The sequence below is a fragment of the Erpetoichthys calabaricus genome, chromosome 4, assembly GCF_900747795.2.
Source record: "Erpetoichthys calabaricus chromosome 4, fErpCal1.3, whole genome shotgun sequence".
Lineage (NCBI taxonomy): Eukaryota > Metazoa > Chordata > Cladistia > Polypteriformes > Polypteridae > Erpetoichthys > Erpetoichthys calabaricus.
The window spans coordinates 53,992,118-54,018,841 of record NC_041397.2 but is presented as its reverse complement, the minus strand read 5'-3'; the positions used below and the strand labels follow the sequence as shown (position 1 = coordinate 54,018,841).

The following is a 26,724-nucleotide window of genomic DNA, read 5'->3' as shown; positions in this document are numbered from 1 at the left end:
ATTACATGGCTCTTCCCTGATCAAATCCTGTTCATTTCAACATCTTATTTCCAAACTGTTTATCCTTTGGGGAAGAAAAGCATATTCCAACCTGTACATTAGCTGTAGGCATCTATATTACATTTTGTAGAGTTTAAATGCTGCATACATGTGCAGAAGGCATTTGTTGGTCACTACGATTTTGCGATAAATCCTGTGGTCAGTTCACTCATGCCTAGTGCAGGCAAATGTTCACCATATGCATTTTAATTCATTTTAGTCTGGAGGGAGATACTTTAGTAAATAATGTGAAAACATTAGTGTGGGCATGATCATTTTCATTTTTAAAAATTAAATTTTTGAATGAAAATATAGTAATGTTAACGTAACATTCCTTGTACTATCACTTTTTCTAATTTATATTAATACCATAGATTCAAGTTTACTTAGTAAACATGTGACTGTTCTGCCTCAAACAGTAAGAATTTTTTAAGATAGAACTGGGAGAGAAGAAGTTAACAAAGCCATACTAGTATTGTAAAGTGAGAGTCAAGTCTATCAAAATGAAAGGGATAATCAAAGATCTTGGTCAAAAAGGACAGAAAGTCTAGAATCAAAAGTATGATTATACCAAGATTATGCTACTGACCCCTAGAGTCACAGACAGGGTCACCTTTGATGTCAGCCATAGCAACACAATAGCAACTGTTACAACATAAGATAGCAAAGGGTGGCGTCCATGAGAAAAACAAAATGGCATCATTGCATAAAGGTAAAAATTGTCAGGTTTTTAGGGAAATTTTGAAATGAAAAATAAATGACAAAATTTAATTACTTGTGTCTATAAACCCAAGACTAGACACCAAACACTAAAAAAACAAAACTTAAAAAAAATATAAAAATATAAAAAGGAAACCAATCGTAACAGTGCCATTTCAAAATGACACCAAAGTTGAAGGAATACTAGATTCTGAGGAGGCAGCATTAACAATTCAAAAATACTTAAACAATCTTCAGATCTGGGTGCACACTTAAAAATATAGAATGTAGAAATATAGAAGGTAGAGAAAATGTGATGTATTATGAATTATGTAGAAAGGTTAAAATACTAAACTCAGGCAAAAGCAACGTTAATTATAAATACAAGTTGAAGGAGGTTGTCTTACAGGAAGCAACCTCTCACAAGAATTTAGAGGTTGGCACTCACACAACTTTCTTGTTGTCTGGTCAATGTGCAGAAGCAATTACAAATGTAAATACAATGATAGTATATATTGTAAAAAACATATAAATAAATGTGCTCATTCTGTGTAATACACTAGAGAGACCGTAGTTCTGGTCACAACACTACAAGAAGCCATAGCAATAATTAAAGCTGTACAGGGACATGTCCTGCTCTGAAAGACTCAAGGAAGTAAAGCTTTTTCAATTCAATCAGAGGCTGCTGTATGGAGACCTAATCCAGGTCTTAAGTATTCTCAGAGACCTCAAACATTGATCCTGTAGAATTCTTATTGTAAATCAGGGCTCACAAAACCCAAGAAAGGATTCCAAGTCAAAACTAGGCTATTGTTATATTTCAGTCGGGGGTCCTCGCCTGGCTTATGTTAAATTCCTTTTTTGTCTTTTTTGTTTATGTTTACCATTTAAATTGTGATGCGTGAGTCACATACTTGCGCCCTAGAGAAGACAGTGAGTCCACAGACTTCAGGAAAACCAACTTTATTTTCATTAAAACAGGCACAATCAGGGTCTTTATTCAAATGGAAGCTATCACTTTAATACACTCAGACACAGCAAATAAACAGTAACTGGGCCATTAGTGGCTGGGTTAGACTGTTCCCCGTATAAACCATCGGCCAAGGTGAGGCTGAAAACCTATGGTTGCCTCAGTGTTGGAGAACTAATCCCTGCCTGCACTGATAGAATTTCAGCACACCGTGCAGCAGGGGGAGTTTTGGGGTCTCAATACCCTCATACACCACCCCCCCAAAAGCTTTGTTCACAACAAAGTGACCGTCTAAGCCTGGCTTGGCTAGACATAAGAGGACATCTGTGTTGACATTCTCAGACCTGGGCTGATGGCGAACATCAAAAGTGAACGGCTACAAACTAATAAACCAACTAGTGAGTTGGAGTTTGTATCCTTGTGCTGATAGAGCCACTAGAGCAGAATGCGATCCATTACTAAGTTAAACCATCTGCCCCATACATAATTACACTCCCTGAGGAGTAATTTCCTGCTCAGAAACATGATGGGATGTTCTTCCCCATCAAAACGCTGAGAGAGCACCTCCCCCAAAGTGAAAGCTCTCGCATCCGTCTGTAGAATTACTTCCTTAGAAAAGTCTGGATTCCACAGAACTGGGAATGAAGACAAAGCAGCCTTTAAGTCAGAGAATGATCTCTCACAATCATGGATCCAGACAATGGTTTAGTTTTTTTGGCCCTTCACCACGTCAGAGAGAAGTGCAGCTGTATGTGCAAAGTTCAGAATGAATCGTCTGTAATACCCAGTGAGTCCTAGGAAAGCACAAACCTGCCTCTGTGTTCCCAGATGTGGACATGCAAGCACATCACCCACCTTGTCCAAATGAGGTTTAATCAAATTATTCCCCATAGAGTATCCACATAATGCATTCTGACATCCCTAATTTACACTTCTTGGGTTTAGATGTTAACCCAGCCAGCCTCAAATTGTCAAGCACCACTTGCAGGTGGTTAAAGTGTGACTTCCAATCATTACTGAAAGTGACCACATCATCGAGATAGACCCCAGCATATTTGGAATGGGGTCGCAGAATCTGATCCATCATCTGCTGAAAAGTGAATGGCATACCATGGAGACCAAATGAGAGCCTGGTGAATTTGAACAACATGTCTTCTCAAAATTGGAGGCCTTCAGGAGTAACTGCCAGTATCCCTTCGTGATATCCAGGGTGGAAATATATGAGGCTTATCCAAGTTTCTCCAACAAGTCATCAATATGCGGCATCGTGCCATTATTCAAGCACCTAAAATCTATACAGAACCAAACCAAACTGTCCAGCTTTGGCACCAAAACAATCAGGCTTCTTCACTTGCATTTGCTTTCATGAATTACACCCAGTTCGAGTATCTGTTCCATCTCCTCTCATATCACATTCCTCATCTCTTCCAGAAGGCGATACAGGCGCATCTGTATTTTAACGCCAGGTTCAGTTACGATCTTGTGTTCAGCAATTTCAGTCCTTCCGAAAAGACATCCAAATTCCTCCCAATCATTGGCCCAGCTCAGCCTTCTGGGTTTCCGCCAAACTATCACCAATAGCAACCTGTATCTGAGAGACTGCCACTGACGTGGCCAAGACCTTATGCAAGTCGTGCTACCCTTTCAAAAGATTAACATATGAGATTTGCACGGGCTTTCAACGGCTGGGTATTCTGACCTTATAATTTATGGAACTTATACGCTCCTCCACTATCACTGGACCCAGCCACTTCGCCTGAAATTTATGTGGTTGGTGGACAAATAAAACTCCCGAATAGCAAACAGGAGCAAAGGCAACATGGAGTCCCAGGATGTCGGGTCATCACAGGCCAACAGGTCACTAGCCAAATAATCTGTTTTAAAGTCATTCATCTGTGGGTGATAAACAGCGGTGCTCAATTTAATGGCAAAGTTCTTACACAGCTGCTTTATGACGTGAGGTCAGTTAAAATCTCTCAAGAAATATGCACAAATATTTCTGATAGAGCCTTAGCAACAGCTTGTGCTTTAGCCAACTTGCAGACCAGCCACCTTGGGGAACCTTGTTGCATAATCAGCCATCACAGGCATGTACTAAAAGCCATTCTTACTCTTGGGAAATGGGCCAACAATGTCTAAGCCAACCCTCTCCACAGGGACATCCAAAATAGGTATTGGTGAGAGGGGAGCCCTAACAGGTCAATGAGCAGAAACAGCTTGACAGTCAGGGCAAGATTAACAAAACTGTTCAACATCTCGGCCCAAAATTAGCCAATAAAAGTGTTTTGAAATTTGATCCCTGATCTTCTCCGTACTGAGATGACCCCCCAACCAAGACATTGGTGTGAGCAAATTTTAAAACTGCCTCTCTATGCCCTCTCGGGACCACAATTGCTCAATAAGTATTTCTTCTATACAATCAGAAATCACCAGAAGAAACCATCCTTGATCAAAAAGTATAGTGTTTTGAAATTCGGGCCCTCCTGCTCCATATAGTAAGAGTCATTTGTGACATGTGCTTGTTTAAATGCAAAGTCTATGCTGCTTTTGGCCCGTTGTAGGCGCACAAACTCAGTCAGAGTATCAGTCCCCACTTCCCTCTGACCTGACACAGCACCCTGGTCTTTTAAAGCCATTGTTTCTCCGCGGCCCATAGCTGCTGTCTGGTCTGAGGAGGTTGAAGGTGTGGGTGCCTGATGCAAAATGTCCTCCGGTTGTCACAGACCATCACCTAACTCACTGGACAAATCATGTTCAATCTCAACACAGGTCCTTGACTGACCTTATCAGCAGCGAGACCCACCCTCTCGACTGTAGAGAGTGGTGCCCTGCAGGTTAGTAGGATACATGGGAAGAGGGCATTACTCTTCCCTATAAAAAGAGGCCAGGGTGAAGGGTCTGATACAGTGGTCCAAACAATAAAGTTTCCCCCCTTAAATTTCAGAGGGAGTAAGATAGTCTCATATTCTTTAATGTCTTTATTAACGCAGCAACTGTTAACCCAGTCCGTATTTGTGTAAGTAATCTGCCTGAGCAAGTAGCAAGTGAGTAAGTAAGTAAGTAATACTATGCAGAGTTCACTACAGGAGTCCAACAGGGCCAGGAGTTCATATCCAGCCAACTTAATTGAGACCTTGAAATTGTCTTTTTTCACCGTCCTGGGAGAAACCTGATAACTACATACCTGGGCCAGACTGAGATCCATGGACTGTGCAGGAGAGAGAAGGCACTTCAGAGCCAGATCCCCCAATTGATCACAACAAATGCACCTGAGCTCAATCCCAGCTGGGAGTTTCCTACGATAGCGCCTTCTACCCGTGGCTTCAGCAACTCTAGCAGCCTGGTCTTGAGCAGGAGAAAATGAGGCAGAGGGTGGCAGCAGACGTTTCTCTGAGGAGAGGCAAGGATGAGGTGGAGGCAGGGGCTGCGAACCATAGATTCATCAATTGACCAGTGGGCAGGGAGGCGATGATTCAGTCAAAGTCAGTGCCAAGTTAGGATAGCCCCTCTGTTTCCAGGCAGCTTGGGTGACCTTCAGTCTGCAGGTCAGTCTAGCAACGAGTGGACATTACTTTGGAGTATCTCATCACAAAGGTCTTTGTTTATCGTTGAGAAGACTGCATCAACAGCAAGCTTTTCTATAATGTACTTGAAGTTGTCTCCACAAAACCAGCTTTGAATCAGGTCTACTATGTCCTGGACCTGTCCCTGTGTAGACTGATTGGAGTCAATTTGGCACAGCCAAAACTGACAACCTTTGGCCAAAGGGCTCATAGCTGTGTGGAGGAGGATCTGTTGCTTCAGGAAGTCACAATCATCAAGGCTTAGATTTCGCATGACCTGTAGTAAAAAAGGGGGCCAAAATAATTGCCCAGCCTTTCTTGTCTCAGTGCATCGGTGTTGTTGTGCATTCAAAACCGAATAGGAAACACTTGGGGTCATCTGAGGGAGCCATAACTATTATAATCTTTATTTAGTTATTTATGTTTCTTATTTGTATACTGTAAATACACATTTTTCTGTCAGTTTTGAGTCTTACTTCTTTTCTATGTATGACAGTATTGTTAAATGAACAGACATTGACACCAAAAGGAGGTTTGTGGTCGCCACTCTTATACCTGACTAAGGCTACAAATGCAAAGATTTGGTAACAACAGAAGTGTCCAAATGAGTCCATCAAAAGAAGTGAGTTCAAATGGAGGATGATTAACTTTTATAATAGGTTGGAGGAAACAACATCATCTGGGAACTGGAAGTGATGTTCTTTGGACCGTGACTGGAAGTGATGTTGTTGGAATCAGGCAGAATTTCCCATGTCTGGGCTGCAGAGATAAAAGAGAAAGGTTTACTGCATCGCGCCACCCCCTGGCATGGCATGGAATTACCTTCTTTTGGTCCTTCTAGCTGCCTCCCATGCGCATGTGTGTGACAGTATTTTCTGACTTGTTCCTTGCGTGGGCCACCTGTCTATCAATGTTGTGAGACTGTCCCAGCCCTATAAAGGCTGATGGAAAGTTTACTTTCTTGTTCTACATAGTATGTGCTTGGTGTTAGTTAGTTCTCCTCTTTATGTTTTTTGTCATTCTGCATATTCTTTTTTTGGGTATATTTTAGGCTTTTCACTTTCTAACGTATTGCTTTTTGGGGTAACTTATTTGCCCTTTGTTATTTGGGTTTTTCTTTGTAATTGATTTTTTTTTTTTTTTCAAATATATCTTTTATTTACAATGATTTTTTCTTTGTCCTGTTTATAAAAGCTGAAGGTTTACAGTCACCTATCTCCTTATAGGGTAACTGCTGAAACATTTATGTTTTTCTAGCTTTCCCTCTTTTGGGCCTATTAGGCCTAGCCTGCAGAGTATTGAAGAGTGGTTGGATTGAAGTGGGCCCCTACTGGGCACCCCAGTTAGGATTCTGAGGTGCTCCCTAAACAATCAGAAGAGCTGAAATTAAAAAAAAGAAAAAAAAAACAGTCCTGAAACTCCTAGATGGGCCTGATACCAATGATACATATGACAAAAATCAAGAACAAGTGTAGACATTGAAAAAAAAACTTTCAAAATCTAAAAGGAATCCATGAAAGGAAGGTGAAAAACAAAAGCATACGGTAATGTCTCACCACTGCTGAGGCAACTCAGGCCTTATTCAAGCCAAGGGCTGTTCCACAGCTGCAGTATCAGGGGCCCTGCCCCCTTTGGCCCAATGGACGACAACAAAGAAAATAATTAACAGAATTTTTATAAGAAAGCAAAGAAAACTTAATTAACAGTACAATTCCAATAAAGTGTGAGACAATGCAAAAGAAAATAAAAAGGAAAAGTAATCAATAACAACAAAAACACAAATAATCAGAAAAGAAACTAAAGTCGGGACAGAACCCTGGTCTAAACAAAACACTGTCAATTAAATAGCAAATTGCATACGTAAGGACTCTTGAGGAAATTTAAAGTAACAGTATTCAAGACTGAAACCAGAAAGCACTTCTTCACACAAACAGTTATGGAAACATGAAATAAACCACACAGGCACATATTTCAAGTTATTGTCTATTTTTTTATCTGCATTTTTTATTACTCTTTAATTTAATATTTTTGCTGCTGGAATATGTGAATTTCCCCCTGGGATTAATAAAGTATCTATCTATCTATCTATCTATCTATCTATCTATCTATCTATCTATCTATCTATCTATCTATCTATCTATCTATCTATCTATCTATCTATCTATCTATCTATCAAGTGGAAAGCTTGACAACTTTTAAAAGTATCTGAATGAAATGTTGGGACATCTTAGCTATTAGTTATTCAGACTGTCATGGGTTTTTTTTCATTTTTTATGTAGTATTATAATTTTTTTTACACTTTTAAAGTCTTTCTTGGGTTTTTGGAGGCTGCTCGGTGAGCAGGAGGAGCAAGGGTGACAGATCAGTAAGGGAATGCTACTGTTTAAGTAGACCCAGACGACAGAGGTAGCTACTGTTTTACCCTTTGTTTCTACTTTGCCATTCTCTTGTGTTAATTACTCCTTATGTTGTTAATGAACCCCATTTTTTATTTTTTATTTGGATCCTTGTGTTTTTTGGGTCCAGATTCAACTCACAAATGTCCTACAGTTCACTCTATCTTGTCATCATCAAAAACAGAGCTGTGGTTCAGCTATCTGTAGGGAAAGCTTGAAATATTTTAGTGGGAAAAATGGGTAAAAGTTGAACTACCATGCAGTACTCTGTCGACTCTATAAGTATAGCAGTGGTAAACTGTTGAACCCTCTGTGTTTAGGGTTGTGTTTTGTCGAAAAAATTTAATACATACAGACACCCCCCAACTGGAATACCCCGATTTAAGCAATAAAACACAGGCAGGAGAAAGCTATCGTTAGCTAGAATTGCTATCGTTATTCTTTATCTAAATCTCTGAAGAGGTAACAAGTGTATTACATGTTAGCCACATGTTAGTCACATTGCTACAAAGGAAAAAAAAATGTCCTCAGGCTATATTTATACAATTCATTGATTAGGTCACTTTTCTTTAAAAGGAATTCATTACAAATTCAGAACATGATTGGTTACACCTAGTTGCTAACAGGACATGCACAACTTGATTGATTGTCCTGTTTGTTTAGGATGTACGTGACTTTTTGAAAATGTATATTTTACATTTTTATTTTGAGGAGCTGTGTGAACCTCAAGAAGAAGGAAAAAGAACAATGGCCTATATAAATAAATATATATATATATATATATAATATATATATATATATATATATATATATATATATATGATGAGCCCAGAATGAGGGCGAAACACGTGTCGTGTACTCTTTGCATTTATTTGACAGTAAACTATTTTCAAACCATTCTATGATCTGCTCTTCACAAACTGAGGGCACCGTGGCGGATGTTAGCAGATTGCTGGCCAACCACAAAGCGTTACCTGGTAGGTAACCACCCACACTATCAGATTGTGACACAGACTTCGAATGCCGTGAATATATATATATATATATATATATATATATATATATATAATTATGATCCAGCTTGGTTCAAAACAGGAAACACATTTTATCATAGTGAATAAAAATAACAGCGTCAGCTTTTAAGCATAAGCTCAGAAGGATTTGAGACTCAGACACATGCCAAGTGCACACATAGAGCAGGGTTCAGATTTAACTCTTACAGTTTCTTTTACTGTAAAAGTACTCCCTACAGGCCTGTTGAATTTCCAAACCTTTCATATGTCTGTATTGTCAAGCCAATTGTCAAGAGCCACATACAAACACATATGGTTATATCCTGGGTATCATAACATTTGAAAAGAGAAGATACTATTATATCAAAATGGGTCATACTATCACAATATTTAAATTTAATGACACACTTGACAATGAAGGTCCAACTTTTTTATATTTCTCACAGAGCAGAAATACCCACAATTAAATACAGAAACACATTTTAAGTACAGCAATCTAAAGGAACATATTATGACTCTTGTAGAACATTTCAAAATAAAAACAGTTTCATACAATACATTACTTGTACTGTACATTTTTAAAATGTGTTTAAATGAAATAATAGTCTTTTCTTGTTTGTTCTTTACTCTGTTGCACATTATGATTTTTGATGTTTGCATTAATATTTTATAATTCAAAGCTGCATTAAATTTGCATTCAGTGGGCTCTGCCTACCATATCCTCCCATTGGCATCCTATTTGCTTATTCATATGACCTGGAAGTAAAAAAAATTATTATGTAGTAGAGGGCTATGTCCACTTCTGAAAATATCCACAAAAGAATTACCTGCATCCCAAAAACCTGTGACATAGATTTGTTCAGAGTCCTGGAGACCCTGGCCATCAAGCTGCCTAGTCGGGGTATTCTAAACAGAAGTAATGAGTCTTCAGCTTAAATTTAAAAGCTGAGACTGTAGGGGCGTCTCTTATAGTGGCAGGCAGAGCATTCCACAGCTTTGGGGCCCTGTAACTAAAAGCTCGGCTTCCCATTGTTATTTTATTAATCATTGGAATCATAAGCAGGCTGGCATCTTGAGATCGTAATGTGCACTCTGGTTTGTAATTCATGATAAGTTCAGATAAGTAAGCTTGGCCATTTAAGGCCTTATATGTTAAAAGTAGGATTTTGAAATCTGCCCTAAACTGTATTTTCTTGCTCTTGTAAAGAAAAGCCAAGAAAAATGACACCTTTTATTGGCTAACTAAAAAGATTACAATATGCAAGCTTTCAAGGCAACTCAGGCCTCACCTGAAGAAGGGGCCTGAGTTGCCTCGAAAGCTTGCATATTGTAATCTTTTTCGTTAGCCAATAAAAGGTGTCATTTTTCTTGGCTTTTCTCTACATTCATAATGGCTAACACGGTACAGCACCCTAGTACTACTTGCTCTTGTAATAAATATGTAATATTTAATGTGCTCTTAAAAAATAGTAAAGGGAAGATAAACCAGGAAATATAAGTGTTTTTGTACCTCGTTATTTTGTCTCACTTCTTCCATCATTACACTCTTGTGGTTCAGTTCTAGTTGTCTTATACACAAAACAGGAACTGTGCCTGTAAGGGACACAAGTCTAAATCAGGGCACTCACACTGAATCACCAGTAAACCTTCAAGTATTTGAGATGGGGGAGCAAAATCAGATTAGCTAGAGAAAAACACACACTGGCACAGGCAGCAGAATTTGCAAACTACTGTAGACACAGGCCATGTCTGGGGTAGGATTCAAACCTGTGCATCTGGATCTCAAATATATATCATCATTACTGTTTTTTTTTTAGTTTTTTTTTTAGAGGTTTATGAATTTCTGCTTTTCACTCCCATTTTCCATTCCTATTCATAATTGCTGTCCTTTTTTCCTGTTCTAAAGAGTTCCAAACAAGGCAGATGTTGATTGTGTGTTGGGGTTTGTGATACATGCAACACTGTAGGCTCTGGCCACATCCCTGATGACCCTTTACATTTCAATACTTACTACACAAGTTTCAAAATGTATTAACTGCTTCCCTATGATGGATCCTGACATGTCATAATCCATCCATCCATTTTCCAACCCGCTGAATCCGAACAGGGTCACGGGGGTCTGCTGGAGCCAATCCCAGCCAACACAGGGCACAAGGCAGGAAACAATCCTGGGCAGGGTGCCAACCTACCGCAGGACACACACAAACACACCCACACACCAAGCACACACTAGGGCCAATTTAGAATCGCCAATCCACCTAACCTGCATGTCTTTGGACTGTGGGAGGAAACCGGAGCCCCCGGAGGAAACCCACGCAGACACGGGGAGAACATGCAAACTCCACGCAGGGAGGACCCGGGAATCGAACCCAGGTCCCCAGATCTCCCAACTGCGAGGCAGCAGCGCTACTCACTGCGCCACCGTGCCGCCCGACATGTCATAATAAAAAGGCATATTAAATCAGATATACAGTTTATTTTTGTCTGTCACATGTTTTTAAATGCTAGAGAATAATGCACATATAGTAAACCAAACTCCTAGCAATTTTAGATTAATATATTCTGGTCAGCCTTGCGCTCTGTGTTGGCTGGAATTGGCTCCAGCAGACCCCCGTGACCTTGTAGTTAGGATATAGCGGGTTGGATAATGGATGGATGGATGGATGGATTCTGGTCAAATTGCTGAAATGAAAAATAGTTTAGTCAAGGCATATGCTATTTGAATAAATATTGGAGAATCAAAGCTTATATTCCTGGCCATTACGCTGACATTTTTAATAAGAGCCTGTAGACAAACTAGAGAGATGACTTACAGACATAAAGATGGCCCATTATTGTATAACATATGTTAAGAGATAATCTAGCTTTCTTAAAGAACTAAGATTAACATGCAGTGCTGTTAAATCTGGACATCATGATCTCTGGTGACTCCTTTTTATTCACAGTTAGGTCAGCTTGCTAATCAGTTTGCAGTTGTTGCATTAAACCCAATAAATGTTGGCCTCATTTTCTCTCATATTTCCTGCCTACATTGTAAATGCTAATCAAAAGAACCAGAAGGAGGCCGATTTGTGAACTTGCATGAAAATCACTCCTTCTTTCATTTTTAGTGCCTGGTTTTTACCACTGCAGAAACATTGGGAGAAAAATCCCATCCTGGCAACACTGGACAAAAGTCAGGTGCCCACACTTTCTAGGACACAAGTCCATCAGAGGGCACATCCGTATACACCTTACACCTACAGTGGGGTAATAGAGTCACCTTTTAACTTGAATGTGAAAGGAGAATGCGTGATTATAGAAAAGTGAAATTCAGTAATATACAAAGGCAACTTTTGAAGTACAACAGGAGCATGAAGAAGTCCAAAAAACTACTCACATCCCAAGTTATTGACATTATCATTTATGAATATTTCCAAAGTTCACAGTTTTTAAGAATCAGATGTATATATTTACCTGACACATTCCAGGGTCCTTGATGTTAAGATGAGGATGAGGTGTGTAATTCAGTTCAAAGATCTTCCTGGATTGAGGATTTTCTAAGATGTACAGTGTGTGATGAAGCATCATGACAAAAGAACACTTTGGCTCCCATGTATTCAGGCCGTACACCAATGCCAATAGCTGCATGTTAGATTAATGTGTGACTCAAGACTGACCAGGTACGGATGTGTGTCTGTCTCTACTGGCAATGAGCTGGTGTCTCCTCCAGGGGTCATTGTAGTCTTCCACCCAATGCCGTTCCTGTGAACCTTTAGACAACAAAAAGCTGCTTGTATATGATGAATGTGTGTGAGCTTCCAAAAGTTAAATTCCTACAAACCGCAAAAACAAATGCAGACAGTATTCTACTGCTTTCTTAATTAAGTATTTTAAAAAGAACTTTAATTCTAGTAAATGACAGTATTTTAGCACTTGCATGTAGTGGATTAAGCAGTGATGGTGACAGTCTGCTGCTTTCAGCACTGACTATGCCTATAGTCTATTAATATTATCACCAATCTGTTATGTTCCTCTGCAACCTGAGCTCAACACGATTATGTTTCCAAGATTAAAATAGTGGATACAGTTAAAATTGAGATATTTAGTAAAAAAAATATTTTTTATTGTTTTACATTTCAACACATAAGTCAAATGTACACACTACACACTAAGCATTTTCTGATGCATTTTATCAATGTTCTCTTCACTCCAGTTATCCTGTATGGCAAGCATTGATTTTTTTTTTATATAGTAACAGCTTGCAGAGAATGAAAAATTAATTTATCGTCAGACAACATAATCTAAATCAGGATTAAAGTCGATTAAACAGCATGATCTTCTGCAGCCACACTAAAGTAGTATTAGAAAATGTACGTTAATGAGGCATTTGCTTTTTGCTTGAGTAGTGTATTCTATGAGCAGGCCACGTGCTGTGAATTCCTATAAGGTGGAGCTTTTAGTAAACATCAAACAAATGGAAATTCTGGACAACATTTTCCCAGAATGCTTTAGAAGCCATGTGTCAGGATTTTGACTGTGTGATTTTTTTTTTGTACGCTGCAATACTTGGGGATAGTTCAGTGGTTATTGGTGCTGTTTAATGAATCCACTATCCTGTGCCTGAATCCTTCATCCATGCAAAATTTGAACATTGGCCATGTGTCTGTGTGGGGTTCCTTCAACATCTTCAAAGATGGGACATTTAGGTTAATTGACAACTCTATACTGGTCACAGAATGAGAATGGGAGTGTGTGTGAGTGGCCCAGTGAGGGACAATTCTATACCAGTTTGTTCCACGTTGATTTCCTGCTGAAATATGCCTACCTCGCAATAGGTTTGTGGCACAATTGGAAGTCAAGCAAAATTTGCTTCACTTCTCATTGCATCCACAGTGGCTAACATGGTACAACACCCTACCACTACAGACATACGTGGCACAATTGGAAATTTGAAACTGCACTAAAAAGTCATGAGGGAGTTGTGATTTATTATCATGAATATTGATTTACTACTGCAACCATAATCAGGGTTGAGTCTTACCTTTTTGCTGAGTGTCACAACTAAGTTACAAAATACAGGATGGTGGTGGCATCCCATGTGAACGCAGTGAAAGCCTGAACTGAAAATCAAAACTGTTAAGAGTGTTAAGTCAGTCACTGGCCATTACTAAGATTGAGAGAAAATGTTGTAACAGAGTGCAGAAAGCTCTTCATAAGCAGGATTAGAAGGTGATTGGCTATAAGTACTTCACAGGTTTGACAGGGCGAGATGCATGAGTGACTGAAACCCGTCCAACAACGAAGTGGAACACATCATTTAAATCAGCAGAATTCATGAAAGAAAATGGAGACATTCAATAAATGGGTACTTCTGAAGGGCTTCACTGCAGTGACAGTGTGACAGTCGTTGCGAATGCTGTAATCCTGGCAGTGTTTCAGGTTGGGGAACAGTATGAGGTTAGCCATATATCCTTCTCAGTTAGTACTTTTAGTTTCCTCTTCCACGTAAAAATGAGAAAGTGAAGTCATCAGTATCATTAGGTTTTTAGAGTACAGTATTGCTGTTTATTGTTATTCAATAAACATACCCATTATCTGGATAAACCTGATGCAGTGGCCCCAAGATGACTCAAATCCTGAGAAATAAGCAGATGCATGCTGGTCTCATTATGTGGGGTTTCCTCCTGAGCAAAATATGATAAGACCTCCAAAAAGAAGGTAGGAAGCAGGTCAGAAACCAACCTGGTATGGCCAGCAAAGGCAACCTTTACTTTAGCCAGGCCCAGAAGGCAACCTGCTGGCTTCAGCTGGAGCAGGCCCAAAATGAGAAGTTGGCAAAACAACTATAATAATTCCAGAAAAAGGTCACATAAGCCCTATAAGTAGAAGGGTGACCAGGAACCTTCAGGTTTAATTAAAGGGCAAACAAAGAATCATCCATCCATCCATTCCACTGAATCCGAACACAGGGTCACGGGGGTCTGCTGGAGCCAATCCCAGCCAACACAGGGTACAAGGCAGGAACCAATCCCGGGCAGGGTGCCAACCCACCGCAGGATACACACCCACACCCAAGCACACACTAGGGCCAATTTAGAATCACCAATCCACCTAACCATGCTTGTCTTTGGAAGGAAACCGGAGCGCCCAGAGGAAACCCACGCAGACACGGGGAGAACATGCAAACTCCACGCATGGAGAACCCGGGAAGAGAACCCAGGTCCCCAGGTCTCCCAACTGCAAGGCAGCAGCGCTACCCACTGCGCCACCCACAAAGAATCATTATAAATAAAAAGATTGATTTTTGAAAAATGCTTTTTTGTGCAAACAAGCACAAGCACAGATGGATTTTCCTAAAAATAAGCAACCCAGAAGCAAACAATATCCCAGTATGTAATCCGATAGAAAAGTCAAAAAACATAGCAAAGTAGGTCAAAATCCCGTAATTCATAATAAGCAATAGCAAGAACACAGAGCACACTCACCAACACCTAAATTTAACAACGTAAGCCATTAAACAGCATGCCTCCATAGCCTCTATAAGGCTGGGGGCAGTTTCTAGATGGAGATGAACAGGTGGGCCCGCCTGTTGAAAAACCACCCACAAAAGAAAAGGAACATAACAGAAGACATACATCCACACAGAAACATAATTACACAAAACTGAAATGTTATGAACATAACTTAAGTAACTGTTCTAAACATATAAAAGAAGTATAAATTAAACAGAAAACACAGTAAAAAGAAGCATAAACAGAAAATACTGAACATGAACTGGTAGACACATAACAGCTGAGGCTTTGAAAGAAGTTGGCATTTGGAGGGAACAATCAGAGCAGAGGAGCAGCAGTCTTTCATACTCAATGTCTACGTACGTACAGTGGTGTGAAAAACTATTTGCCCCCTTCCTGATTTCTTATTCTTTTGCATGTTTGTCACACAAAATGTTTCTGATCATCAAACACATTTAACCATTAGTCAAATATAACACAAGTAAACACAAAATGCAGTTTTTAAATGATGGTTTTTATTATTTAGGGAGAAAAAAAATCCAAACCTACATGGCTCTGTGTGAAAAAGTAATTGCCCCCTTGTTAAAAAATAACCTAACTGTGGTGTATCACACCTGAGTTCAATTTCCGTAGCCGCCCCCAGGCCTGATTACTGCCACACCTGTTTCAATCAAGAAATCACTTAAATAGGAGCTGCCTGACACAGAGAAGTAGACCAAAAGCACCTCAAAAGCTAGACATCATGCCAAGATCCAAAGAAATTCAGGAACAAATGAGAACAGAAGTAATTGAGATCTATCAGTCTGGTAAAGGTTATAAAGCCATTTCTAAAGCTTTGGGACTCCAGCGAACCACAGTGAGAGCCATTATCCACAAATGGCAAAAACATGGAACAGTGGTGAACCTTCCCAGGAGTGGCCGGCCGAACAAAATTACCCCAAGAGCGCAGAGACGACTCATCCGAGAGGTCACAAAAGACCCCAGGACAACGTCTAAAGAACTGCAGGCCTCACTTGCCTCAATTAAGGTCAGTGTTCACGACTCCACCATAAGAATGAGACTGGGCAAAAACGGCCTGCATGGCAGATTTCCAAGACGCAAACCACTGTTAAGCAAAAAGAACATTAGGGCTCGTCTCAATTTTGCTAAGAAACATCTCAATGATTGCCAAGACTTTTGGGAAAATACCTTGTGGACTGATGAGTCAAAAGTTGAACTTTTTGGAAGGCAAATGTCCCGTTACATCTGGCGTAAAAGGAACACAGCATTTCAGAAAAAGAACATCATACCAACAGTAAAATATGGTGGTGGTAGTGTGATGGTCTGGGGTTGTTTTGCTGCTTCAGGACCTGGAAGGCTTGCTGTGATAGATGGAACCATGAATTCTACTGTCTACCAAAAAATCCTGAAGGAGAATGTCCGGCCATCTGTTCGTCAACTCAAGCTGAAGCGATCTTGGGTGCTGCAACAGGACAATGACCCAAAACACACCAGCAAATCCACCTCTGAATGGCTGAAGAAAAACAAAATGAAGACTTTGGAGTGGCCTAGTCAAAGTCCTGACCTGAATCCAATTGAGATGCTATGGCATGACCTTAAAAAGGCGGTTCATGCTAGAAAACCCTCAAATAAAGCTGAATTACAACAATTTTGCAAAGATGAGTGGGCCAAAATTCCTCCAGAGCGCTGTAATAGACTCATTGCAAGTTATCGCAAACGCTTGATTGCAGTTATTGCTGCTAAGGGTGGCCCAACCAGTTATTAGGTTCAGGGGGCAATTACTTTTTCACACAGGGCCATGTAGGTTTGGATTTTTTTTTCTCCCTAAATAATAAAAACCACCATTTACAAACTGCTTGTAACTTACTTGTGTTATATTTGACTAATGGTTAAATGTGTTTGATGATCAGAAACATTTTGTGTGACAAACATGCAAAAGAATAAGAAATCAGGACGGGGGCAAATAGTTTTTCACACCACTGTATGTGTCATGAAGAGTGGCTGTTCTGCATGATATTGGTTTGAGGTACAAGGTGCTGTGTGCTCTTATTTTGTTGAGTGCGTATTTGTTTATGTTGTGATTCATCTATTTAAGACAGGCATAGTGTCCTTAAGCACTAGCATTACTCATAGCTAATTTATTCTACATTTTACAGTAGCATCATAAGATTTTCTGCGCTCACCCAAAACTGTGCCACTAACAGGACCCCTCATTACCACAGGGTATTTTGTAGACTGGTTACAACCAGCATTTACATAAAAAAGAAAGAGTTGGTCTAACTGCACAGCTGAGTCACCAAGTTTTATTGTACCAGCAACAGGGAGACAAACTGATAACAATGTGTGGTAATTGACCAGAGGATCCATTACAGAATGGGCGTCAAACTCCAGTCCTGGAGAGCCGCAGTGACTGCTGGTTTTCATTCTAACCATCTTCTTCATCAGTGAGCCGTTTTTGCTGCTAATTAACTTCTTTTGCCTTAGTTTTAATTAACTTGACTCAAGCCCCTTAGTTGCCACTTCTTCCTTAATTAGTAGCCAAACAATAATGAGACACAAAACAAGCCGCCACATGACCAGCTCACCTGTGCCCATCACACAAAATGTGGAAATAAAGGCGAAAGTCTCAGTAAGGTTGATCTCCGAGGTCACCCAAATATCTTGACGGTGTTCTTAGAAAAAACAGAAAAATGAACAGTTTTGGAAATGTCTGCTGTGGCAGAAAGAGAGCAGCAACAAGCCATGAAATTAAATAATGGGCTTAATTAACAGCAAGAATCGGCTTCTCATTAAGAGATTGGTTGGAGTTTGAAATCCCAGTTTAGCTGGTCATCTGTCGGCTCGTTTCACATCTCATTTCATTTTGGCTGTTATTTAATGAAGAAAAGAATCAATTCAGAGGACTGAATCCTTAAAACAGGGCTAGTAAAATGAAGGGAAAAGAAATTAATTAGCAGTGAAAACTGGTCACTGATTAGGAAAAGGGTTAAAATGAAAACCTGCAGCCACTGCTGCCCTCTAGGCCCGGAGTCGGACACCCCTGCATTACAACTCTCAATAAGAAGATTTTATCAGTTTTGTTAATGTTACGCGTGGCACCTTTTACTCATTTTGTTTGTCTTTCCTTATTGTGGCAATATTTCCCATGGTGCATTGAGAGTGCACAGCAGGTGACATCAATTATGTGACCTGTAAAGGTTGTCACATGCTTTCCCTGAGATTTATTTAGATAGCTGTTTTGCAATTCTTTTTTTTTATTTTTGGCAATAGAAACTACCTCTATACTTTTGACTTTGATTTTTGGATAGTGATCTGGCTTTGTAAACTTTCTTCCTGAATTCTGGTATCGACCCCTGCTTGTTTTTGACCTTGCCCTCTTCTTCTGGTCATTGCCCATAGCATTGTTTACTGACTACCTTTTCAGTCAGTGCAGTTAAAAGTCCACAAAAGCCAAGGCAGTTCATTTAGGGGGTTTGTACTGTGTAAAAGAAAACTGATCCAAACAACACAATCATGGTGTGTGTTTATAACAAGGCAATGCTTCAGCTATATGTCAGCATGAGGAAATAGAACTAATCAATGACCGTGATGTCTACATGGCAATTCCATAGCAGCACAGGGATTGAGTAGGAATGAAGATTATAGGACCCCCTAAAAAAATAATGGATATAAAACATGAAACAATCTTATCCTGGTTCTGGATTACCATGGAAAAGCAGCAAAAAGCTGTACTTTTATCCTTTCTCGCATGATCACTTTCACCTTCACTCATCATTTGTTGGTTGAATATTTTCTGTCTCACATTGGTTTTGTCCGTTAACTTTGAGTTTGGAGCTTAAAGTCTGACTGAAAAGAAACAGTCGGCCGTCATATGATCTTTTGATAATGTACAGAAACTCTAGCACAATTTTTTTTTCCTCTAGACAGTCAAACTGGTTTTGTTGGTTCCTCTTCCATTGAAACAAGACACCCCAGTAGTGACAGACAGTGGATTTTATTAAAGCTTTCATTCAGAGGTGATGTGTATGAGGAACACACATATAATCCAAGGTTAAAAACCACACTTAAGTCAACTTGCTTGTGCTTAACTTAAAATAACAAGTCTTCAAATTACAACAAGCCAAATATTTTGCATTTATTTTAGGTTCAAAACCTGGCAAACCAGTTTTTTTTTTGTTAGCTTATTTTCAAGGACATACGAAGATCACCCTCTTAAGTTTTTAAAAGTTAACCATTTGTGCCCCACATTTTTTGAAAAGACTTCAGTTTATCTCATACTCTTCATGCTTCACTTAAGGAAAATAAAGGCATACATCCGAAAAATGCACTCCCTACGGTGCTGGAGCTGTTGGTGGGCAAAGTCACCTACTGTGAACAAATTTACCTGAAGAGTACAGCATACATCCATTGAAGTGGGTCTTCATTTGTCAAAGGTTTTTATTTAGAACATATTTACAGAAGAAAACATGAAATTCAGAAACAAGACAGTTTGAAAACGTTCAGAGAAACTCTAAAACATTTACATCATTTGCTGACTACTTCTAACAGTTTGATAGTGCATTTTTATCTAAAATGGTTTCATGATACATATGAAAGCATTTACATAATTGTCAAATTTAATCATACATAAAGTAAATTTATTTAACTTAATTTTCAACTCATGAGAACAGAGACATTGATAGAGAGGTAATGTAGATGAGCACTTACATTTCAGGCAGCAAAAGGGTCAGCATTTAAAAAACATAAATATTTGCTTTCTTACCTTAATCCATTATACTAGTCATATACATTATCTTGTATATTAATAGAATTGTTCACTTGCTTTGTTAGTTAACAATAATAATAACCAATGTAACACTCACTTGGCATATTAATTGTAACAAGATGTTGTGATAAAGTGGATTGGAATTGCAAGAGGCTTCCTATATGAAAGAAAGGAGTTGCCCTGTAAGATGCCCAGATGATAAGTACCATGGCAGTGGCAATATTACCAGTGACAGGAAGCTACCACAAATAGAGTGCCCTAGGCCCTAATGTTCTGTAATTAATGGTGCCTACAAGTTAAACTGTGCCTGAAAATTAAATATGGTTGGTATACAGTGAGGGACATCAGAGACTAGTTCAGTAGTCCCCCAGGCTGTTAGGTGGTAGTAGGGAGACCACTTAACTAAGTCACAGCTCTGTTCCCTCTTATCATGGCCTGCTAACTAGAGAGTTGCCTGGCCCTTTAAGAGACACATTGGACTGCTGGGCAGAATTCTAGTCATCAGAGCAGCAAGCATGGGGTCCAAGAGGAGTGAGGAGGAGGAGGAGGAGATATGTTGTGTCATCTTGATAGGAAGATGCAGTAGGCACACCACCTGTCACCTAGCAATGAACCCTTTGTTGAGTCTGACCCAGTGTGTCTGTAGGTGATTTACGTTGCGTGTTTTTTTCAAACAGACACCTTTGCTCTGCACCCTTTTGTTTATTGTCATCTTTTGTAATTAAAATAAATACTTTTTTCTTTTATTTACTTTGGCCTCCCTGGTGTTATTTGAGTTGGGGATCAGCTCAAGAGTGCTCCTACTGGACACAATTTATTGTAAACATGTTACTGTATTTGGAATAAAATTATTTACATGGTCCTTTTAGGGCAGGGGTCACCAACATCTGTCCTAGAGGACCACCATGGCTGCAGGTTTTCATTCTAACCTCCGTTTTAATGAGTGCTCTGTTTGTGCTGCTAATTAACTTCTTGTGAATTCATTTTTATTGACTTCTCTTTTAAGATTTGTTCCCCTTGAATTTCTTCATCGTTCATCTGAATTGCTTCATTTCTTTCCTTAAATGGCACCCAAACAGAAATGAAATGTGAAGTGAGTGAGCCAACAGAAGACCAACTAAGTCAGGGACTCAAACTCCAACCAATTTCACTCCAGCTAACTGCTTAATGAGGTGCCGAGTCTTGTAGTTAAACTCGTTCTTTAATTCCATGGCTTGTTGCTGCTTTCATTGTGCAATAGCAGAGATTTCTGAAATTGTTGATTTTCTCTTTTCTGTTAAAATGTTTTGAGGACCTGAGCCAACAATGTTCCTGAGACCTTCATCTTTCTTTATTTTCAGATATTGTATGATGGACACCAGTTGTTTTGGTTCATTTTATTTCTCGTTATTCTTTGGCTGCTCATTAAGGATAAAGAAACAATTAAGGGGTCTGAGTCTTCAAGAGCAAGTCAATTAAAATGAATGGTAAAGGAGTTAATTAGCAGCAAAAACAGGTCACTCATTAAGAAAATAACAATAATAATTCATTACATTTATATAGCGCTTTTCTCAATACTCAAAGCGCTATCCACACAGGGAGGAACCGAACCCACAATCTTCCACAGTCTCCTTACTGCAAAGCAGTAGCACTACCACTGCGCCACCCAAATAACAAATTTCTCTGTATAATACAGCTATTTAGTTTATTTTTGAGTTATCAATTATATGTCATTCTTTTGCTTTTTTTGTTTTTTTTATCTCACAGTCGTCCCTATATGAAAATGAAGAAACTGGACAGCACCAAGTCAACTGTCATAAAGTCAGAGCAGCTCCTCCGCATTGAAGAACACGACTTTGCGATGAGGCCTGGATTTGGAAGTAAGTTTCCTGAGTTCTCCTAGCAGATGTCTTTTGCACTTCTTTTTGAAGAGTAATTCAAAATATGAAAGTTTATCTTTGAATGTATTTTTGTTAGAAAAGAGAATAAATGCCTGATTAAACGCGGTCTTCAATCAGCTTGGGCTATTTCAGTAGCTTAAAGAAGCTTACATACATGGACATTTCTGCCAAATGAGATTTTTTTTCTTTTGGCCTATAATACCACCCTATTGCATGAGACTGATAAGAGTGTTATATAGTTCATGACCCACTTTAATGGCAAAGTAAAAAATACTAATAATACAGTGCTACATATTATCTAAGTTTTATTTAATGGCAAAATAAAAAAATAATAATCCTGTGCTTCATAAAAAAAAGAAAATTACCACCCAGTGGTAAGGCTTGTGATGCCCGATGCCCTCTGCCCCAGCGCATTTCAAATCCTGGGCATCGTATAGTTCATGACCGAGATCCCAGTAAGAAACAGAGAGACACACCAAGCGCAGTTCTTTACAGTTTTAAACCAAATGGATCTTTAATAAATTGGGAATTGTCACTAAATGATTCATTTTTGCATTTCACAGACACATTCCACCATAGTGTAAGCTCAGACATAGTGAATTGAAAGAAAATTCCAAAAGTCTTTTAAAAATCCAGATGAATTTCCTTCTGTGTATTAAAAAGAAACTGTAAAAATACTCTCACATCTTTCCTTTGAGTTACTAAATCGGAAGTCAAAAAAAAAACTGCACCATGGCCCCAGTAATTAGTCCCAAACCTCTATTGCTTTAGGACATCTAGAGGCCTGGCCACTATGCACTGTCCATCATGAACTAGCTCCATACTTTCATTATCTCTGCTCACTCGAAGGCTCAGTCTCAAAGCACTTTCCTGTTCACACTGTTCCCTTCTTCATTGTAAATTGGGACTCTGTTCGCAAATCTCTCCTTCCTGCTGTGACGGATAGTCAGGGCCATTACACGGCTGGAATGCCAGCTGGGTGGAAGGACCAAGGAAGTGAACATGCTTGGGACATTACCTTCCCCGAAACACTAGAGGGCCGTCCCCCCTGGGTTGCTACTGCACCACAGATCCCCGCAGGGCATTATAGTTTGAAGCAGCCCTGTTGAGTTCCATGGGCACCGCCAAGGGGTTGCTGCAGGTACAACTGAGCCCCTTGTGGCACCACTTCCACCACACCCAGAAGTGCTGCTGGAAGAATGTCAAGAAACACCTGGAGCACTTCTGGGTGCACTATAAAAGGAGCCTGTTGAGGAGCCAGAGTCGGGTGGAGGTGGACAAAGCTTGCGGGAGGAGGAATGAAGACAGAGAGAGGAAGAAGGAAGGACCATTCTTGTTTGTACATTTGGTGCTTTGTACTGTGCTGTGTAGTGGGGAGCAACAGAAAAGCACTTCCCCACTTAAATAAAGGGGTGTTGTCTGGCAAGCCTTGTGCAGTCTGCAAGATTCAAAAACAATAGACTCCAAATAAACATCTGAAGCAGACTACTAATAACATATCCTCTGCTAGACTAACACTCAGACTCACACTTCGAGTACCACTACCCCTTCAGGCATGCTGTATGTTAAGACTACTACATGCTCTTCATTGGTTTTTCTCCATGGTACACAATACCACTCTTTAGTATCGCTGTGCTTTCATCTGTGTACACACAGGAACTCTCCCATTGATCATTTTCACTTAGTCTGCTAGCAATTACTTGACTATGCCTCTCTGAGCTTTGGCTGGGCTACTCAAAGACAGTCAGAGTCCGTGTTGTGTTGGCTCTATGCTTCATTTTCGTGCTCTAAGGTGAACCATCACTCCAATCTGAGGTCTCATGCATTCCGGAGCAGGTTTTCTTCAATGACCTTCCTGTAATTGGCTGTGTTCATCTATCCCACAACTGTTACCAGTCTCCCTGTCAAGGCCACTGAGAAGCCCCCCACACATGGTATTAGACTTGTAAAGAGTGTGACACTAGAGGGCTCTGTCACTCCTCTAACCCGACAGACAAATGTCCAGGACACCAGGTAAAAGAACAAAAAGATGCTTCAGTTCTTCCTTTTCCTGTAATAGTGCCTCTAAGCACCCCACCACCATACATAGGCAAACAATAATATTAATAAATACAATAATTATTCTCAATTCTCTTCTCCACACCTCCCAGCAAGCTCTGTCCTACTCCTCCCTACTCTGGCTTGCTTGCTGGGTTCCCAACAGTCCTTTATATAGTCCTTGACCTGGAAGTGCTTCTGTTCTTCCTCTCATGTGACTTGCCAGCACATCCGGGTCAGATGGAGGGCTTGAATTTTCTTCAGCCCAGAAGTACTTCAGGGCTTCCATCCCCATAACTTGGGGATAAATCCAGGCTATACAGAAAGTAAAACTCCCCCAGTCTTCCTGCAGCGTCTCCTGGCAGCCCTCACGGTACTCAGCAGGGCTCTGAGGCCAAACTCCAGATCCCATGGTGCCCTGCGGGAATCCAGGGCACCGCTAAGCTGCAGGGAAACCGCCATCTAGCACCCTGGGGGAGGCAGTGTACCAAAGTAACTGCCTTCCCCCATCCTTCCAATCTTTGGGTGTCCCGGCCAGGTTGAGCTGCCGGCTGTCCATCACAAGAGCAACACATTGTCTTCACTAGATGTAGTGTTTGGAGTTTTACCTAAAAAGTCCAGTTTTTTTCTCATTAGACCAGCAAATCTTTTTCCTCATGCTCTCAGAGTCCTTTAAACTGGCATATGCCATTTACTCCAGAGAGGTTTCCAACTAGCATACCATAAACCATCTAACTATACCATACCATCTACCATAAACATTGGACTGATGCTCGTTATTCTGAGAGGTTCTCTCATCTCAGCAGAGTTCTGTTAGACTGACCATTGAGGCCAGACGACAAAATCTAAGAAGAGTCCTGGTGGTTTATAACTTCTTTAATTTCACAATTCACAAGATTCTTGGTGCACCATTGAGCATATAAGTCACTTTTACTCAATTTCATTTTACTAAAATAACACTATGCCTGGGCCACAGTGTAACATGGAAAAAAGAAAATGTAATGTGCACATCTGGGTAAATTCATTCAGTGTGTGGCACTAAGCAATTCAAGAGATGTTCATTTATTTTAAAAACTGCCAGAGTATATCTTCATCAAGGGCTTCACCTGACATCAAAGGCGGTTTTCAAATCCTGTTGTTAGTAATTGCATGTTTAATAAAAGAGCGAATATGTGCACAGACCATTTGGTGGGCCCATGCCATTTGTTCCCATTTTTCTACTCTGTTGATGCTCTTGATAGTGCACAGGCCAGCTCCTGGTGGTCCCTGCATTCCCACCCCACCCTGGCTCTCAGCAAGACTTCTTCTAATGTCTGTCTGCTTCTTTCTCTTTCCTGTGCCCACCTGGTAGTTCATTTGTTTCCGGCAACTTCATACCAAATGTGCAACCTTTTCCAATGAATATAAAAAGAAAGTGATTATTATCTTAGTATATCTTAGTTATTAGTATAGATCTGATCTATTTAAAGCACTACTGTAATCACTCGTACCAGTGTTGATTTTGTGAAGCAAATATCAAGATGGTAAAGGGAAACCACAAATGAGCAACAGCAAAGCTATGGTATTGTATTTTATCAACAGTTTTAGCCTGGTCACCATAGCTTTTGTTTGCCAAACAAGCAAGCGTCTGGCTAGACTTACGCTCTGGGTGAGCCCAAGCATGTTTTATCCAAAGCTGTGGTATCAGTACACACTCAAACAAAGGATTAATGTTATCATACATCTTTATTCACTGCTGATTCAATTGTTTGTTTTTGTAGGTACCATCTGAAGTAGCCAAATCACTTGCATAGAATAACTTTATCTAAAGGTTTTGTCAGAGTTCAGATTGGAATTCTGTGTGTTGATAATTAAGAGAATGATGAAATGTTCCAACTTGAGAAGGAAAAACTTCAATGATATATTAATGCTCACAATATGCTGTGTGGGGAACAGCCCGGACACTGATAGGCGGACATCAAAGGTTTTACCACCAACACACATTTATTATACATTTCACTATTATTTACAAGTATTAAAACGCACACAACCTAGTGCCACAGCACCAACCACCCCAAAGTCCAGGCCTCACAATGCCTTTTCTCTCTTCAGGTCCGCCTCCACTCCTCTCCTCCGAGCTCCGTCCTCTTCCACCCGACTCCAGCCATCGAATGGAGGGAGGCAGCCCCTTTTAAACCTACCCGGACTTGCTCCAGGTGCCTCCCAATGAGCAACTGCCAGCACTTCCTGGTGTGGCGGAAGTGCCGGCTGTGCACTCGGAAGCACTCCGGGTGTCCCTGGTCTTCTTCCCCCCAGCACTTCCGGGTGTGGCAGAAGTGCTGAGGGTCAGGGCTTCTCAGTCATCTGGGCACCCCCTGGTGGTGACCACGGGCCCCTATAGGGTTGAGCTTCTAAGCTCTGTTCCCATGGTCCCCAAAGCCACCAGGGTGGTTGCCCCCTCATGGTGTGGAGGAGGCATAATCCCTCCTCTGGTCCTTCTGGGCGTCTCGGCTGGGTACCACACCCAGCCGCTTGCCACAGCTGTTATACAATAAATACTTAAATATTCAAGCAAAACGCAAATATAACTATTGCTGCTACATTACAATATTAATTAAAGTATTTACAATGCATTCTTTTTTACATACTGCTTTTAATTAAGAAGTTAAGATATTCTATATAGTATGACCATGGTAAGACGTTTTATGGATCACATGGTATCATATTGAGCTCACCTAACCAGGAGACAAAAATAGTGAAGGGAGAAACAGACAAGGCTCTGTAATATTTGGAAGACAGTCTAAGTGATCGCCAAAGACAGTATTGCTAGCATTAAAGCCCTAATGAAAGTGAGTTTTACCATCCACTAACTCTAAAAATTAATTTTAG

General features: G+C 40.1%; 1 protein-coding gene across 2 annotated transcripts in view; it reads left to right on the top strand.

The window, feature by feature from the left end:
• Positions 1–26,724, top strand: part of LOC114650037 (gamma-aminobutyric acid receptor subunit rho-3) — a 69,769-nt gene that overhangs the window by 11,687 nt on the left and 31,358 nt on the right. For both annotated transcript variants that reach the window (XM_028799474.2, XM_051926914.1), the window contains one exon: positions 21,686–21,798. In XM_028799474.2, coding sequence (XP_028655307.2) covers positions 21,686–21,798 — 113 coding nt within the window. The remainder of the gene's footprint in view (positions 1–21,685; positions 21,799–26,724) is intronic.